General features: G+C 41.4%; 1 protein-coding gene across 1 annotated transcript in view; it reads left to right on the top strand.

Annotated features, from left to right (window-relative positions):
* AGBL1 (AGBL carboxypeptidase 1) overlaps window positions 1-17,279 on the top strand; it is a 273,140-nt gene that overhangs the window by 91,933 nt on the left and 163,928 nt on the right. The window contains exon 18 of the mRNA XM_056347385.1: window positions 4,291-4,471. Coding sequence (XP_056203360.1) covers window positions 4,291-4,471 — 181 coding nt within the window. The remainder of the gene's footprint in view (window positions 1-4,290; window positions 4,472-17,279) is intronic.

Below are 17,279 nucleotides of genomic sequence, written 5' to 3'. Positions count from 1 at the left end.
GAAGAGGGGTGTGCAGAAGCACAGCCAGAAAAATTCCAGTCAAGACCTGGATCTAGGTTGAATTTCTCACATGCTGTGTATATAATTCCCTCTGGCTCCTTACAAAATCCTAGCCCTGTGTTGTTTCAGTGCCCTGTCCCTTTACAAATGGCATAGCTCAAATCTCAGCTTGAAATAATTTAGAACATCGGCCCAGGTCAGGGCATCTGGAACTGCATTTCATTTCCTTTCTGTGCTCCTCTTGATGAGGGACACTGCTGTGTTAATGGGGTTTTGTTCATTTCTTTCAGGCTGCTCTTTCCCCAACTGATGTCATGATTAGTGACATCAAAGTCACCTCTTAGTGAACCTTGGTGATGACATGACTAGAGGTGGATCCTTATAACAGGCAGGAGTTTAAGCAGCAAGTTAGCAGACCTGGAAGAACAAAGCTCTTATTTTCATGCATATATCCACAGTCAAAGACAAGTGGACATGGGAAGCAGGTGATACGTTAGTCGAATTACTACTCAAAGGGGTTTTGCGCAAAGTGTTGCCAGAGGAATCAGTGATGCTTTAATCTCTCACCTTGGGTACTGTTGGTGCCACGTTACATTCTGGGCATGTCGACATGTAACACAGTGTAAGAAGACATGATCTGTTGCATAAGGCTTTATGTAGCATGAAAAGGTTCCTCTGCTTTCTCTTTTTATTATTTACATTCCCAGAGAAGGTTACGTGTCATGTGGGCTTTGCAGAGATAAATGGCTGACCTAAGCTTGCTGGCAGCTTCCCCAGAACTTGGGGAGGATCTGCCTAAGTGTCAGCCTGAGGATTTTGAAGACTTAAGCTCAATTCTGACCCTGGAATGATGCATACGAGAAAGCTTGTGATTGTGTGTACTGAGGTTAGGTGCAGTAGGGTATGGGAGGGTAGTACAAGGGACTCTGAAACAACACAGAGAGAAGGGCAGCAGGGCACCGGTGTAAGCCAGTAAGCTATGCTGGGTAACGCTGAGGTGGTCTGGTCAGGACTGCTGTCACAGGAGTGTTGGAAGTCAGGAATGAAGTGAAACAGATTAGCTGAGTGCAGAAATCTTGACTGGTGCTTGCCGGCTGGGAGTACTGAGTATGGCTGCCTGGTGCTCCTGTCCGCTACTTTCACGAGTTCTAATGTTTATCCCAGTCATCACAATAATATCAAGGCCGATTAGTAACTGGAGATGCTGATTGAATGACTCCTGCCTGCCACAGAGTTAAATCTTTGTTTCCCAGGTGTTTCAAGGGTAGCAAGTTTTATGGCCATGTCGTCAGCTCTTTGCTCTATTTACTGCTTCATTAGCCTCCATGCTGGGTGCAGTTTGGGGGAGCACAGTGTGGGGTTTGGCTGTCATGGCTTCCGTGAAGGGACAGGCCATTAACAAGCTCTGTGGTTTCCTCACTGGTACAACTCTTTTGTGGATGGGATGTCAGAGCTGCGGATGTGCTTGTCAGAAGGGGAGCTTTTAAAGGAAGCTTTAACTGGAGTAGATTTCCTGGACTGGACCTACAGGCTATGGGCCCCTCCATCGTCACCCATAGAGAAACAATGTAGATGATCTCTGTCTGGTCTCTTCCCCACCCCCCATTTCCTGGGTTTTAAGATCTGGAAACTCCAAAAGCTTTTCTGACATTGAATCTAAGACAAACTTGACTGTGATCAGCCTTGAGAGGAAGAACAGAACTCAGGTCTGTGTCAGTCCCATACTCTTTGCAATCAGCAGAATTATGGCAAACTTTCCTGGGTTTCTGAGATGAGAGAGTCCTTGTTTAGAGTTTCTTTTTTCTTATTTTAACTGAGGAAAGAAGCTTTCAAGAACCCGTGCTCTCTCTCTCAATATATAGAAGAGATAAGAGTTGTTAAAGCTGTATTCATCAATTGCAAAAGAGAACACATTTTGTTTTGCTTTGTGCTATTTACAGCTGCTGTCCATTAGGAGTCCTCAAGAGCCTCATTCTCAGCTACAACAGTACAGTCCCATAAGTTTAGCTCAGCAATGAGCCTGCAAAACAGCACTAAATCATGGTGTGATGGGAGAAAGAAGAAAATGTTTGGAAATGGCAAAATGCAGCTCATGTCTTCATGAAAGCTATTTTTTTGCTTGTTGCTATTTGAGAGCATTACTAAGGTAGACCATAACACACAACTAGCTGGGCCAGAATAGAAGTTGTGTACTCCAGTTTTGGAAAAAGAAAAAAACCCAGAAAGGCTAGTAGTTCCACAGTTTTGTAGTCCACAAAAGGAATCTTTTGCAATACAGAAGTGCCATAGGCACACAAAATATACTAGTCTCACAGTAAGGTAAAGGAGTAAGAGTGATAAAAGACTAATGTATGGCTATTGAGAAACAGAGCTCCAGTTGCTTTACTGGACCAGAATATGACTGTTCTGTGTGAGCTCTTTGAGCTGAGAGTGCAGTTCATTCTGTTAGCATGCACCAACTGCTTAGGAGGAAAGCAAGGAAGCGCGGAGGCGTCGAGGGGGGATTGTTTCCAAATCTGAGTGCATCCCTGAAAGATGTAACTAAATTGTACTGTAATGTACATATTGAGCAGAACTGTACAGAATATACAGTTAAGGAGAAAAGTTAGGTTTTGTTCCTTGTTTGACTGTGAAATGAGACGTTTCACCTGTATTCTCGGAGCTCAGACACAGCCTTTGTCAGACAAATCACTAAACAGATCTTTAATAACATCTGTATTTTCCAGCACAGCGTTCTACCTCCCTGTTTCGACATTAATTGATTAATGGTTTGTAAAGCATTTGGAAACTGAAGGACAGATTTGGGAGCTAAGGGCGAAGACGTATAACTTGCCAATTCAGCGTTTGTTTACATGCACACTGCTAATGCCTTTGGTTCTGTTTTTTGTCCTGTTACGACTCCCAAGGCTGTCAGTTGGGGTCACCCAACTCGCACAGGCTCTGATGTTACCTGCTAGAGCAGGACAAAGCTATCCTGGCATCGCTGTGATGCCCTGACAGATAATGGTTTCCACTGAAGTCTGTGGGGTTGAGATCGTGAATGCTCACAAAAGGATCATTTTAAGACAGAAAATTGCTTTGTCCTTTCCCTTTATTTTCTGCGTCTGACAGGTGTCTCCCTCTGCCTACTCCTGTTTCCTTGGCCCATCCTTGGAGTACGCTTAGCACAGATGGGATCTTCAAAGAATCTGCTGTCAAACTTGGTCTTTTATAAGCATATGTATACTGAAAGTTTTTGGAGACTTACAACTAGACCAAATGTGGGTGCTTTTTCCACAGGAAAAGCAAATAGCATATCTGATAACAAGGAAACTTTCTCTGTTAATTTGCAAGTCTACTTTGAAACAGGTTCAGTAGAGCTTATCAATTAACTGTTAGTAAGACTTTGATTATTAAAAAAAAAAAAATCCACACAGCCCCCCAAATCCTCTCTCTTACCCTAAATTCCCACAGCTTATGTCTCCCATACCAAATGTATTGCTAGAAACAGTCAAACTCTTCTAGATGCAACTTCTGAAAAATCAGTGTTGCAAATATGAGCGTGCACCTGTATTCTATAAAACTGAAAGCTGTCTTTCCACAAAAAGTAACAGCCTGCTTTGGCTATCTGCGTTATTTCTACGTTTCGTTGGATGGATACAAAATGATGGTTAGTTTTGAGTACTCTACCTCTGCCACTTGTCTCGTTCATTCATTCATAAATTTTCTTTAATTACACCAGTTTAACTTGATTAGTTATGATTCCGACCCTAAAACACAGGTTACTGACGGAGATCAGATAGCTTGCATGTCCTTGAAACACTTATGGGTTGACAGATCTGCTTAGAGATTTGGAAAGTTCTCAGTTGTTAATGGTGAAACACTGAAAATGGAGCAGGACCTCAGGAAATTAAATAATTTCTAGCTGCCTTTTAAACCTTAGTGAAGTCTGATAAGATCGAACTTTCAAGAATTGTCAGAAAGTATGCTGGTGCCATTTTGAGAGGCAGTAATTTGCACATGCACATGCAAAATGGTATATGTAAATATCTGTAAGATGTCATAGAATGAACAAGCAGAGGGATAGGGGTGAAAGTAGCACATGCTGGTTCTGAGGACCAAACCTGGGATCAACTGGCAAATAGCACCTTTGGTAAATGGCTGGACCGTTTAGAGACTTATTTTCCCTAAAATACATCTTGGGTTATTAACTTAATTAAAAAGGAATAAAACACACTTGCAAAGATATTATTCAAAGAGAAGTCCTGTCTAGGGTTGGTTTTATTTTTGGGTTTTTTTTATGTTTTACAGGCAATCGTCCTTATGTGTTTCTCACTGCCCGTGTTCATCCTAGTGAAAGCAATGCCAGTTGGGTAATGAAGGGGACCCTGGAGTTCCTTGTGAGCAGTGATCCCATTGCTGACCTCCTGCGGAAATGTTTCATTTTCAAGATTGTCCCCATGCTTAATCCTGATGGAGTCATCAATGGCAAGTGAGTTGTGACATATGCTTATCCTGGGCTTTTGCTGGGTTTGTCTGCAGGTGTTACCCCTGGGCGCGTAGCAGGTCTCATTTTCAATGTTATGGGTCAGTAGATTGCCCTTTGTCTTGTGTCTCATTCACCCTGTTACCGATCCTGTATGGAAAATGTGAATCTGAGATACAGGCCAGTGTGCTGTCTTGCATTTGTCAGATGTACGTGATTCTGTACTGTATAAGGCCATAAGATGTCTCAATTGCCTGGATGGAGTATTAGTGGTGCCAGAGAAACTAGATCTTTCTTGATAAATGGAGGCCTACTATTCTGCTAAAGGAGCAGGGCAGACTACACCTGCAAGACAGATATGCTTGGGAATAACTGGCTTTAATTAATGCTTTGTATAGCCCGGTGCAGGGGGAAGATGAGTAAGGATCTATTAAATTTTCACATTTTCATGGAAATATTTCCCTGTAGTGAAGCTCCCTCCTTCTCCCACCTCCTTTTCAGTCTTCCCTCCCACATGTTTCCTAAGAGATACTGAATCTGAGCTTGGAAAATACTGATTCCTTCTTGTATTCTTAGCCTTATACCATCCCTACCCACCCACACTAAATTGACATCCCTATCCCTGTACATGAGTGGGAAAATTATAACTCTGCTCCTAATACAATGACATGAAATAATTATTGCTATGCAGCCAGTGAAAGGAATTCCCTCTGAAGGCTTGCAGATTGCACTAAGATAAAGTAGGCTTGCACTTCACTGGAAAAAAATCTCCAGTGTCTCTGTGGACAGTGGAGTTTGTTCACCTCATTGGGTGTTTGTGGAGTGGCTGTAAGTTAATAACTGTCATTCCTGCCTCTGATGCACTGGCAGGACATTATGCTCACATCCCACTGGTAGCTGGCGAGATGTGCATTTTGACCTGGTGATAAGGTCTTGCAGGTTTTGTAACAGCTGTGTTCCTGGCTTGCTGCAGTGGAAAACATGACAAATCCCCAAGGTGAAAGATTGGCTTAGAGAAGCACTGAAACACACAGCAAAGTGTAGAGGAACAACTTTTCTTACGCTATGCTCTCCCATCTGCTTTTGGGTTAGACTGCAGATTGAGAGCTGCAGAAACAGAACAGTCCTGAGCGACAAATGAGTTGAGTTTGGTTCTAAACTAATTCATTTCATTTTGGGGTAAGTCGCTCAGCAGAGAGCGGCCAGGGCTTTTCTGACAGTGTCTAGTCTGTGACTATGAAGAGTCATAGCTTTTGTGCTGCTACGCTCCCCAGGACTCGAGCATATCTGTAGTCTGGGAGGACTGTTCAGAGTAGCTGGATACTGCTCCAGAGTATTCGAAGCCTCTGCTGGCACCAAATGCTTCCTTGATCCTTCCAGACAGCAGAAGCAAAAAAAGAAAGGTTGTGGCTTTTTTTCCCCTCTTCTTTTTTTCCTTTCACTGCACTTAATTAAAGTTTCCAGCAGATGGAGGACTGGAGGGAATGTCTGACCTTTTTTCTCCAGCTGTCAGGAGCGAGTGTAGCAGAGAAGGGACCCTCAGGAGGGGAGGACTTGGCTCTCTGTGACACCTGGACAAAGTGTACTGCCTGAGCTCATGTCACGCTGGAAGTTATTTTGCCTTCCCTGGTGCAGATGAGCTTAAACTGTAGTTAAATCTGGTGATGGGTTAAAAAGTTTGGTAAGCCTTGCCAAAGATGGGAGCAGGGGAACTTCCTAGTTTTATGCAAGTTGCTGTGCTCTCACACCTCCCACCTGTTGAAGGCTAGATGTACTGAATACATCAAATCCACTATCCAGGCCAACAAATATCCTGGCTCTGTGCTGGACACTGGGGATACTTACATGTGGTAACTGGTGATCTTATCTCTTGTTGTGAAATAAGGATTTCTTCTGTTTCGGTGCCTCTGTTGCTTTCTTTAAGAAAAAGCTGTATTCTTTTTTGTTGATGGTTCTTTGAATCTCCTTACTCTCCGTCCTCCCCAGCCCTGTGTGTTGGGGTGCACATACCTTCCCTGCTCATCACGGAGACCAATGCCAGTGCGTGGTTACAAAGGATTTCTTCCCACAGCCCAGCTGTGCCCCTTCCCCAGCTGGCTCCCTGCTGCAGGCGCAGCTCGGTGGAAGAGTGCTCATCCCAGCAGGGTACCACCCGATCGCGCTTTGGGAGCCTCGTGCAGCAACGAGATGATCAGGGCCTTGGTATTTGCTTTGGTTAATGTGATCTGAAAGTTACATGGGGAGAATGTTCTTCTAACACCAGATAGGACTGCAGGAATACGATTATGCTCTGGCTGTGCGTGGCTGAGCTGGGAAGCAGCTTTCTACCCTCCCTTTCACTTCAGTCAGTGCTCTGCAAATCCGTTCCTGTCTGTCAGCGATGAAGAGACTTGTAGCCCCGTTACTGGTCCTAAATGAAGGTAGCGGTTATGCAAACGTGCATGTATGAGTGGGGTTGTCATCACATAAAAATATAGATCACTGCCAAAAAGAAAGCTTCCAGAAAGAATTGGTGAACAGTTATGTTGCTGTGTGTGGCTGAGTGTGCTGCTCCATCCTGAACAGCACTCAGGTGTAGGGTCTGTCAAATAATATTCAGCTCATCTGACAATGGCTATATATTTTAAATTAAATAATAGATACTGCTTCTCATAGAGTTAATCTTACACTTTCTGCCAAAGGCTGGTTTTTGTCCACTGCTGCTGATGGGATGCTGCCTCATATAGACCTGTGGTCTGACCTGTTATGCTGTATTTTATGTATATTTTGTTATGTGTATTTTAATTTTGTTTCTTAAGACTATTTTTTCCTTGTATTTAATATCTAAATGTCCCAGAAAAGTAGTGTAAGTCAGTTTGAAGCGACAGCCGTATACTTAACAGACAGTATCCTTGCAGCCTGACTTTATTTTGTACAAGTTGTTCTGTGAGATTCCAAAATAGTAAGCATTGTTTTTAATTATGGCTCACCACCTTCACCATACCTGTAGCCCCTTTTTAAACTAAAGCAATCATAATAAAACAGGAAAGCTTTAAAAGGAATTAATCTCTATTAAGTGTTGGAGAATCTATGAAGAAGAGTATCATTTTCATTATGAAAGTGACAATAAAATGCAGTGAGTGAGCGAGAGGTGCTTTGTTCCTGGCTCTGCTATCAATGGACTATGAGACCTTGGTCACTACCCCCTCCTTTTGACTGAGTTTCCTCTAGAGAATGAGCTAATGACATACCGTTACCTTTGAGCAGTTTGAAATCAAGACTGAGGTATGCATATTGGGAGCATTTTCTCTTCAATCTAGACCTACTTGTCGTTTTAACTATTAAGCTTGTTTTTAACTTGTAGAATGTGGAAAAATACTGTTCTCTGATAACTCTAGATTTATGAGGAATGGTGCAGCGTAGCCTTTGGTGAAACTTTTTGAACTGCTTTTTTAAAAAGTTTATCTGTTCAGCAGAAATCTTTGCAGCCTGAAACTAGGTCAGTTATAGTCACAGTTGTATAAAACCTGGAAAGCAGGGTTCAGTGTGGGAACTTGTAAAAAACCCCAAATTATAGTAGCAAGAAAAGAGTTTTTTTACAAAGAAACAGAACACTTTTTGCTGTCAACAGTGTTCCACACAAACTCATCACGCAATTGAGCACTGAGTTGTGTGTGGGCTCATGCATGCCTGTGCAGTTGCATGCTAAGTTTTGATGTGCTCATATGCTGTCCTGTGTGCACCTGCTGTGCATCCTCCTGTCAGCAGCTTGTTCACGCAGCTGTTCCCTGCATCTGCTCAGACCTGCAAGCCATCTACACCGCACCTGGCATTCCCACGTGTGTGCTCACAGTCACAACATCCTATTCAATGCTTTGTGGGTTTGGCTGGACTTCTCTAGACACTGCAGTTCTAGATAAATATTGCTATTTATTACACCCAAATTTAGGGTTATTAATTATATCACTATAACCTAATTTATATCACTATAAACAACAGTAATAAATGATGCCAAATGCTAACACTTGATGCTTGCCAACTGTGCCTGTTTGATGAAGGTTCCCCTCTCCCCCAGTTCCCAGAAGTATTAAATTAAAAATGATTGGCCTTGCAAGATCATTGATCGTTTGAGAAGTGGAAGCTCCTGGGGAAGTGATTTTTGTTTTAAAAAATACTTCATGTGCAGACTGGTCATAGAGTGTCTGTATTTTGTGTATTCAGAAATTCTCTTCCCACTGATAAATCCCAAACTGGCCGATATCACAGTTCTCTGAGTCCCTGTCTCACTCCTACACTGCCACCTTCTTCCTCTTCCTTTACTTCCTTTTAATGTTTCCTCTTTCTTTTTGTCTGTTTGCCCTTTTCTCACTCTTCCCTCCCTCCCATTGAATCAAAGAAGCTTTTCATTGAGAAGAACTCAATGCATTTTTAAATGAATTGAACCAATCAGTGGAGATGGGAGCCGGCGAGTCTTTTTCTTGGTAAAGGAAGATGAGTATTTTGGAAACGGCATGACTTCTTCAAACCCATGGGGTAACCATAGCAGCAGTTAGGAAGAGGAAGTCCTGATTTGCATTTTGGATTATAGCCATAGACTATTCTTTATCTGGTTTAAAAACACCCTGTTCCCTCCTACAACTGCCCTCGCACAACACAGGCTGAGTAAACTTTTCTGCTGCTCAAAGGTAAGGCAGGTGAGGTGCTCGGTTTCTGATCTCTCCATTGATATTTGCTTCCATTTTATTTAGGCTGTTTATTCCATCCTGTTTTAATTATCAGGCTTTGTTCATAACCTTCCCAAATCCAGCAGAGAAAAGCTTTACTTCTTTGACAATTACTGACATAGAGAGGTAGAAATGTTCGCTAAAATCCTTTCCAGAACAGGTTTCCTCTGCACACCCTCAAAAGTTACAAATGAAAAATGAGTGTCCTCCCACATATTTTCTGGAACCTGGTTCTTTGTTTTTTGAAGGATGCTTTTAAGAGAAGGGGCAGAAGCGCACATGTCTCTATACCCAAAACAGATTATTTGGCTATATGGCTTTTTTTAATCTCCTATATTAATGCTTACTCTTCTGCACTGAGACATTGTGTTCTTTAGACAGTAAGAGGCAGAACTGATCAGGGACAGGAAAAAAAAAAAAAAAAAAAGCTAATGGCCAGTCTAAGGAGTCAGTTAATGATCCAGAACCACATCCTCAAGGATTAAATCTTGAGGTGATGTCACACAAAGCTGTGTGACTGCAGACACCCCTCCTTTCCTCCCCTGCTTCTCTTTATTGCTTCTCTGCGGTCAAGGGATTGAAAAAGTTTAATTCTCAGAATCTAGCCTTGTAAAACTAAATTGGTGCCATGCACTCTGCAAACACATTCCAAAGGCTCTCTCCAGACTAGGTAATCTGTGCTTGTTTCTCTAAGGATAGTGCAGAGATGTGGGAAGGCTAGGAAAGGAATGTTTTTTTTAATTAATGCAGTGGAAGTTTGTCTCTAGGAGAGGAAGGTACTACAGGACTAGCGCGCTGCTGTTCTTTGGCAGGTGCTGTATGAATCTGTTGCCTTCAGAAGCCCTGTATCTAAATTGGCACCACCATGCCAAAGTAGTTGGGTAGACATAGGCAGAAGCCAAGGTATACTTGGATAAAAGAGCATTTTGTAAAAGATTCAAGCCTTACTCCTTTATAATGGTTGTGCTCCATGTTGGACGCTGTAAGGTGGCATATTTGTGTGCACTGATAGTTTCCTCAAGACCTCAGAGAGGACAAAAATGCCAGTTCTCAGAGCATCTGTTCTGGCTTGGTGCATGGCTCTGGGAAGTGTGCATGACATGGGGGCTAAATTTCCCCTAGTGCAGTAGAAGTTTTCTTAGATGTTTCCTGCTTTGATGCCTCAGGTGTTGCTTCTGTTGTCCTCCACCAAGATGGCAGTGATGGATTTGGGAGCTTAGGGTAGCAAATGTGGCTAGTGAGTGCACAGCATGAGATAAGATATAAGCTGCAGTATTCTTCCCCCTCTCATTTCTGCCAGCTGTTCTTGATGGAGCCAGAAGTGGGGTCTGGCCCGGCACCATCCACTTCTGAGTACCTCTCTGTGCTGTCAGAGGTGCACCGATTTCAACCAAGTTCCTTCTGTGATAAACATCCGCCTGCAGACAGCTGCACCCCAGAACTCTCCCTTCTGACAGTGCTTCTGATGCAGTATTGTTTATTCCTTCCCTTATCAGCCAGAGCTGCTGGGCCCCCTGAGTTATTAGTTCTATTCACTCATTGTCAGTGTTTCCTCCTTCGTAAATATGCCCCCATACGTCTCTGCTCCTGAGGAATATGCTTTCTCTTCTATTTACTGCTTTTCCCAGGCCCCCACCTCATCGCTCTCTCCACCCAGTGGCCCAATAACAGCCAAGGAGATAAATAAGCTACATAATTCTTCCCAGCTATTATTTTTTTGTTGTTGTTGTTGTTGCTCTGCATAGTAATATATATAATAACAAGGAAACAAATCTTATTACTAAAGTAATTACAATAAATAAAAAGCCGAGGGGGGAAATGAAGGAAGGGTCTGTCGGGGGAGCGATTGCAGTAGAATTTTTTAAAATTTAATTTACTAGAGATGTTCTCTGCCACTTTGTTGATACCCTGCTGAGGGGGGCCGTGACTAATTAGCAGCCAGCTGTTGTTCTAACACCCGCACCTAATTTATTGTGTGGCTGTCTCTAAAACAGCAGCCTGTATGATATTGTCTATGGGACTCGGCACCAGCCTTGTGTCAGTGGTTGGCTTTATTGCTTGGTGCTTTTGTTTCCCAGAAGCTGGATAGTTGAAATTTTGGGTGCTTTGCTCTCATTCCTTTTATTTTCCAGCATATCTCATGTGCTTCCAGGAGTTTAGGCCAGAGAGTACATTCGATCTATTGCATTATAACTGCTTGTCTCAGTGTTCAGCTTGATAATAGACCAACACAACTGCTAGTTTTTGACAAATTACCCAGAGAACTGTCTGTGTGCCTTGGTAGAGAACAAAAGAGTCCCAGCAGCAGAAAGTCTGGTATGGACAGGGTCTAGGGTTTGTTAAACATTGAAGTCTGTGACCTCATTCTACTGCTTGTAGGTTTCTTGTGAAAGCACCATGTTGTTGCTTGCCAACAGAGTGGAGATTACAGTACCATCTCTCTTCTAAATGGCTATGAAAACTAATTAGTTAATGGACATATCAAGAACTGGAAGTATTTAATGCATTGTCCCTTGTTTCATTAGTCTTTTAGTTGCCAATTGCAAAAGCACATGCAGTCTTTGTAAAGCTCTTAAACAGTAAAGGTACCTCATGATTTGAGTGCATCTCCCGTGGCTCTTTTGTACACAATTTATGCTGGTGATGCAAAGTCACCTGAGATTTAGCTACAAAAGTCTCTTGATGTGGTCTCAGTGATATTACTGTCTTGGACCACTAAACATTTCAGCTTTTAGCCTTGGGAATTATTTCATTTTAGATAGGTACTACCTTGTATTTTCAAGTTAGTGTGAATATTAGATATGAACATGATGTTTCATGGGCTCAGAAAGGAATTATTTTGTTCTGCATTCATGTCTGTTTTCCTGACTGGCGATAGGAGTTCATAATCAGATGTGTGTACTCCTTTGAAGATATTTTCAGGAGCCAGGAGACTGGCGTACAAAGCTAGCTTTTAGTAAAGTTAATGAGATGATTGAATTATATTATTCTTGTTCGCTTGATTGTGTATCACTATCCCTTTTTGCTTGTTGTTATGTTTATTTTGAGTCCCCTTTGTGGTATATTACTCCCATAAGAATTGTGCCTGTGCTAGGCTCTGTATAGAGACAGGCAAGGAGCAGCGGGTCCCTTGTTAGGAACTGAAGCATTAGTGGCACAGCCTATGCATTAAGGTTGGTGAGAATGAAAAGGATGCTGGTTTGTTGGCCTTCATGTAGCCTGATCAGTCTTCTCAGCCCTGGCCACGTGATGCATTTTATGGAGCTTTGCAGTTACAGCTCTCTTTCAGTATTATATTCTGGGCTAGGGAAAGCATCTTGCAGCAATGACTTCTACAGCCACCTAATGAAGGTTCATGAAGGATACCTCAGTATCATCAATGCAGGAATTGGAGAATTGTATTAAAAATTAGGAGTCTCCTCATAACTCTTGGAATTTGCAGGAGGTATCTGCAAACCTTAACCCAGCTGGCCACATAGGTGAATGTAAACTGAGAAATATTACAATTGCTGCTGACCTTGGATTTTACTTCTTACCTGATTGCGGTAGGCATCAAATACTGATATCAAAGTTGAATATTTTGGAGATGAGTTAATGTCACAAATAAAGAGACTGTTTTGGTCGCCTATTTCAAGATCAAGTCTGCTTATCTAAGTTAACACCTATTGGAAGCTACAGATTTAGAGATGGAGTAGTTATTCATAGGGTGGGAAAAGAGAAGTCCACAAAATGAAATTGTAAAAACTTCACTTTTATAGACGCAGTGAAGAATGTCCAATACTTTACTGCAATATCCACACTACCTGGAAAGCTGAAATTGCCCAGGAATGAGGGTTATTGTCTCTTGTAATATACCTTCATATATTACACTGTGTAATAAATCAGGCATTATTTCTTTTGCCCTGAAAACTGGACATACCTGGAGTTCCAAGTGACATTTCACATTTTATATGACCATTCAGTGCCTTTGAAGTATTAAAACACATCGTTTTTTGTGAAATATGCACAGAAATTCTTCTTGAAAGCCTATGAATAAAAAAATCTGGAGCTTAGTTATGGTGCTGTAAAGCTGCTTTTCCATGAGTCTGGTTTAAAAAAAATTCTATGTTGGATTAGCTCTGTGGTTTGGTTACTGTTGGTCTTTAACATTTTTATTTATTTCTGTATTTCTCACTTTTCCCTCCCTTCTCTTTGGAATTTGTTATTCAAATGTAACAATAAAAGCTGGCAAAGTACTGTGATAGGAGAGGAGATATATAATGGCCTTGGGTTGGAGAAATAGACTGGCAATTGAAAATGGTGTTTGTAGAAATGGGACAAAGAGGCTTATCCACAAAAATGTGCTTCATTTGAAAGTCTGTGTTTTCAAAATTGCTTGTGCAAAAATGTACCTGCAAAGAACCAGCTGAAGTTGAATTTTAACCTATGCACGTGGCTCATATAATTGCACATGCATTGGGGTAACTACATGGGCAAATTTTGCTCCAGTGGTTTCATCAAATTGCCACCCTAATTCATAAATCCAGCTGACTGTCCCACAGAAACATCAAGAAAATGAAAACTAGAAAATTGACTCGATGTTGGAATGACAGAGAGAGAAATCAAAACATCTTCTGCAACCCAACAGGCAGTGCTTCTTGGAGTCAGGAGGAAAAAAAAAAAGTGCAGCACAGTTTTAATGCTGCAAAGCAGCTCTGAGTCTTGAAGGGGTAGAAAAACTGAAGAGCTTTTGAAGTCATATAGTCCAGGTTTGAGCGGGGAGCAGTCAGTGAGATTGGCAGGGAAGAGAGTTCCAGTAACAGCGCACCTTGGATCTAAACTTACCGCAAAACCCTAAACGTAGTATTTAAACACACTGTAGCTCAATGATACTGTGACCCTGATAGGGACTCTCAGGTAACTGTGATAATATTTTAATGCATGGGAATAGTGATGATTTATGCTGTAAAATTCTACAGCAGTTAAGTTCAGAATTTTTTAGAGCTGAGCAACTTTTCCATGGCCTTTTAGAACTGGCTTCTTGAATTGCAGAAGTGGATGTGTCCTTATATAAAATGGTTATACGTTCCATTTTATCCCACAGGACTTTTTCATGTCTGAGGAAGCAGAATGCAGAGAAGTGGTAGTGAACAACATAGATCTTAATTTACCTATTGGATTGCTTTTGTTTGTTTGTCACAAATGACAAGGACTTTGGGCATATTATTGCAATAGTTGGCAAAGAGCTGTTATATTCTACTGTGTATATATTACAGAACTCAAATAGGAAAAGATTGATTTCTAAAGATGTACACACAAAAGTCCATAATCAGGTCAGTATCTTCATATAATGCTGTTTCTGTTGTTTCGGGTTTTTTGTGAAGTTATCAGGCAATCACAAGGTGCGAGTACAAGGATTCTTCCCGCGTACATCCCACGGCAGCACCTCTAGTAGTAGAGTTTCCTTCTCTGTCCCCCATGTTCCCTCATTTCCCTAGATGTTCATAAGCTCAGCTTTTGAAGGAGAGGGAAGTACCAGTTCTCCTGGGACACTGAGCACTGCCTAAAGCAGGAATTTGGTTCCCGGTTCCAGCTCTGGTCTGTGGTGTTTTCTACCACCAGTAACACTAATGAAGACTGCTTGAGAAACGTTTCCTGTATTCATTGTCTTTTAGCTAACAAAAGTTCATTAACAAAAACAAAAGACAAAGATTAAAAAAGTGACAATTTTTCTGTCTTCCCTGTAATGGTTATGGCACATAAGAGGATATAAAGTGCAGAGCAGCTGAACACTCGTAAACTATTTTAATACCATTTAGAAATGAGAAGAAGGAGGGGAAGAGGCTTATGTAGCAATGTAGTTAATTGCACTAATCAGTCACTTCTCCAGAGCACTATCATGGTTTTAAATCCTTGTTCCAGTGACGTGAAAAAAATTGGTGATCTCTCATCCAAGTCTGTACCAGATCTTGGTCTATATCACAGAAATCTCTAGTACTGCATTTGAGGTAGCAGTGAATTCCATGCTTAGAGGGATATAATGTTAGGCAAAGCAGGTCTGGATTATACCTGTGATAGCTAGCTAACACAAGGTCCGAAAGTGAAGTTAGCGGGGGCTATGGGAGATTAAGCTATGTTTTATTTGGATATTTTTAGTTGTCAAGAATAACATCTCTGAGGTTAGGCTGAGATCTCTTGAAAGGCAGCTGACGCTTTGTGAGTTGAACCACCTGCACAAAATAATTCTGCTGATTTACCTGTCTTGTGTTTTGCTATAAACACGTGTAAAGGTTGAACGTGGAAATCAAGAGTGAAGACAGTGGGACAATAGTTTTTTCTCTCCTCTAGGATATGCATGTTAGACAAAGAGAATTTGCTTTGGAATAACTCAGTGTTTGAGGAACATGTGTAGTCTTGTGCAAGTGCTAGTTTTGAAGTGGAGGAGAGCCAAGTGTTTTAAGTCACAGTAATTTCTGTCTCTCTCACTGACATGCAGGTGAGGGCACCCTTGAACTGTGCAACTTCTCTATCTATCTTTAGACAGATTTGGATGGTATGTAATCCCGTTTTGAACACAATCTGTTCAAAATCAAATAGTGTCCATATCAATGGCTTTGAGCTTTCAGAGTCATAACACTAATACAGCTGGGAATGTAAATAAAAAGGAGAATATTGAATATTAAGGAAAAGCCTCTGTTGCTGTGAACAGCAGAGATAATCTGAATCAAGTATACCTTCTTGTTACACACTTTCTTACCAAAAAAAAAAAAAAAAAAAAGTCCAGCTCAGGGCTGCTATTTCTAATGAACTGGTTTTACCAGTGTTCATAGCTCTCCTTTTTTTAACTGGTATGTATTGGTTCTGACTGTGTGTACCGATGACGACAATTTATTTGTTACAACTTTTGTCCTAAAGGGTCTCAAAGTGCCGTAACAAATTACCTGCTTTACTTTCAGGTGTTCCTTACTGTACCGCCTTTGGACTGGTGCAAAGTAGCTCTTCTGTAACTTCTGATCACGTTGCCTCTGAGTGCTGGGAGTTGGTTTTAAGCCATTGAGCAGAAGCTGTGGCAGCTAGGTCTGCAGCAGATGTTGCAAACTACAGAGCGGCTTGGAAAGAAATCACTTAGGTGCAATCAAATCCCTTCTGTTTTGTGTTTTTTCCCTAAGCCTTTTATTAATCTTTGAGAAACACGTGGCAGCTCTGAAATCGTAATTTTTACTTGCACAGTCTCAAATGGGATGGCTGGTCCCTAAAGAGCATATATCTAGCAAGCACTAATTCTCCACAAATCAGCTGTGGTGCATGTATGATTCTGTCATTGTTAATTCTTGCTTAAACCTCATGTGAGCCTAAATAAGGAGTTTGCTTTGAGGTTTGCCAAAACCTCTGAGGTCCAAATGATACAGTATTCTATGTGTGTAAGTGCATATACAATCATGGTAATAGAAGCTATTTTGATCCAGATTGTCAGGAATGAAAGGATGCAGTTGTGCTTGAAAAATACATATGCATTTGCATGTGCAATTACTCAAGTTGGAGTTTAGGCATTTAAATGGCCATTTGTGCTCTGATTTTTTATTACGTTCATCCTGCAGGAATGGATTTGTGCAAATCAGCAACACAAATATGCATATGTTTTCTTGTGTGCTATCCTGAAAACATGTTGCCTTACTCGGACATGGATTGATTTATCTTTTTCTCCCCTTGAAATTTCTGTTCTAATCTAAGGAATGTGAACTGTGGTGGCTGAATGGCAGTTCTTCAGCAGCATGTTTTTGTTTTCCAAATGGTTAACTCTCGTAATTGTTTCTGTAATGTAAGATAATATTTCCAGCTAACAGTTATTTAGGGTACTGTCATGGCAAGCCATAATTCAACCCTGTTGCCTAGTGGTCCAAATAATGACCGAGGCTTGCCCCTAGCTGAATTATTGTTCTTTCGCTTCTTACTTTCCCTTCATACACATAAACAAGTCTGTCTTTATGCCAAACTCACTCTGAAATACAAAGGAAAGCAGAAGCTATATTGTTGATTCAGAGCTCCATCCTTGCAGCTTTGGGGAGAAAACTGCTCATAGGAGTATGAAGGCCTTTGAAGTGCTTCTTGGTGACTTGGCCCATAGGCTTCCT

This window comes from Falco biarmicus, chromosome 7, assembly GCF_023638135.1.
Source record: "Falco biarmicus isolate bFalBia1 chromosome 7, bFalBia1.pri, whole genome shotgun sequence".
NCBI lineage: Eukaryota > Metazoa > Chordata > Aves > Falconiformes > Falconidae > Falco > Falco biarmicus.
Note: the sequence above shows the minus strand (reverse complement) of the source record. Positions and strands in the feature narration are given on the sequence as shown.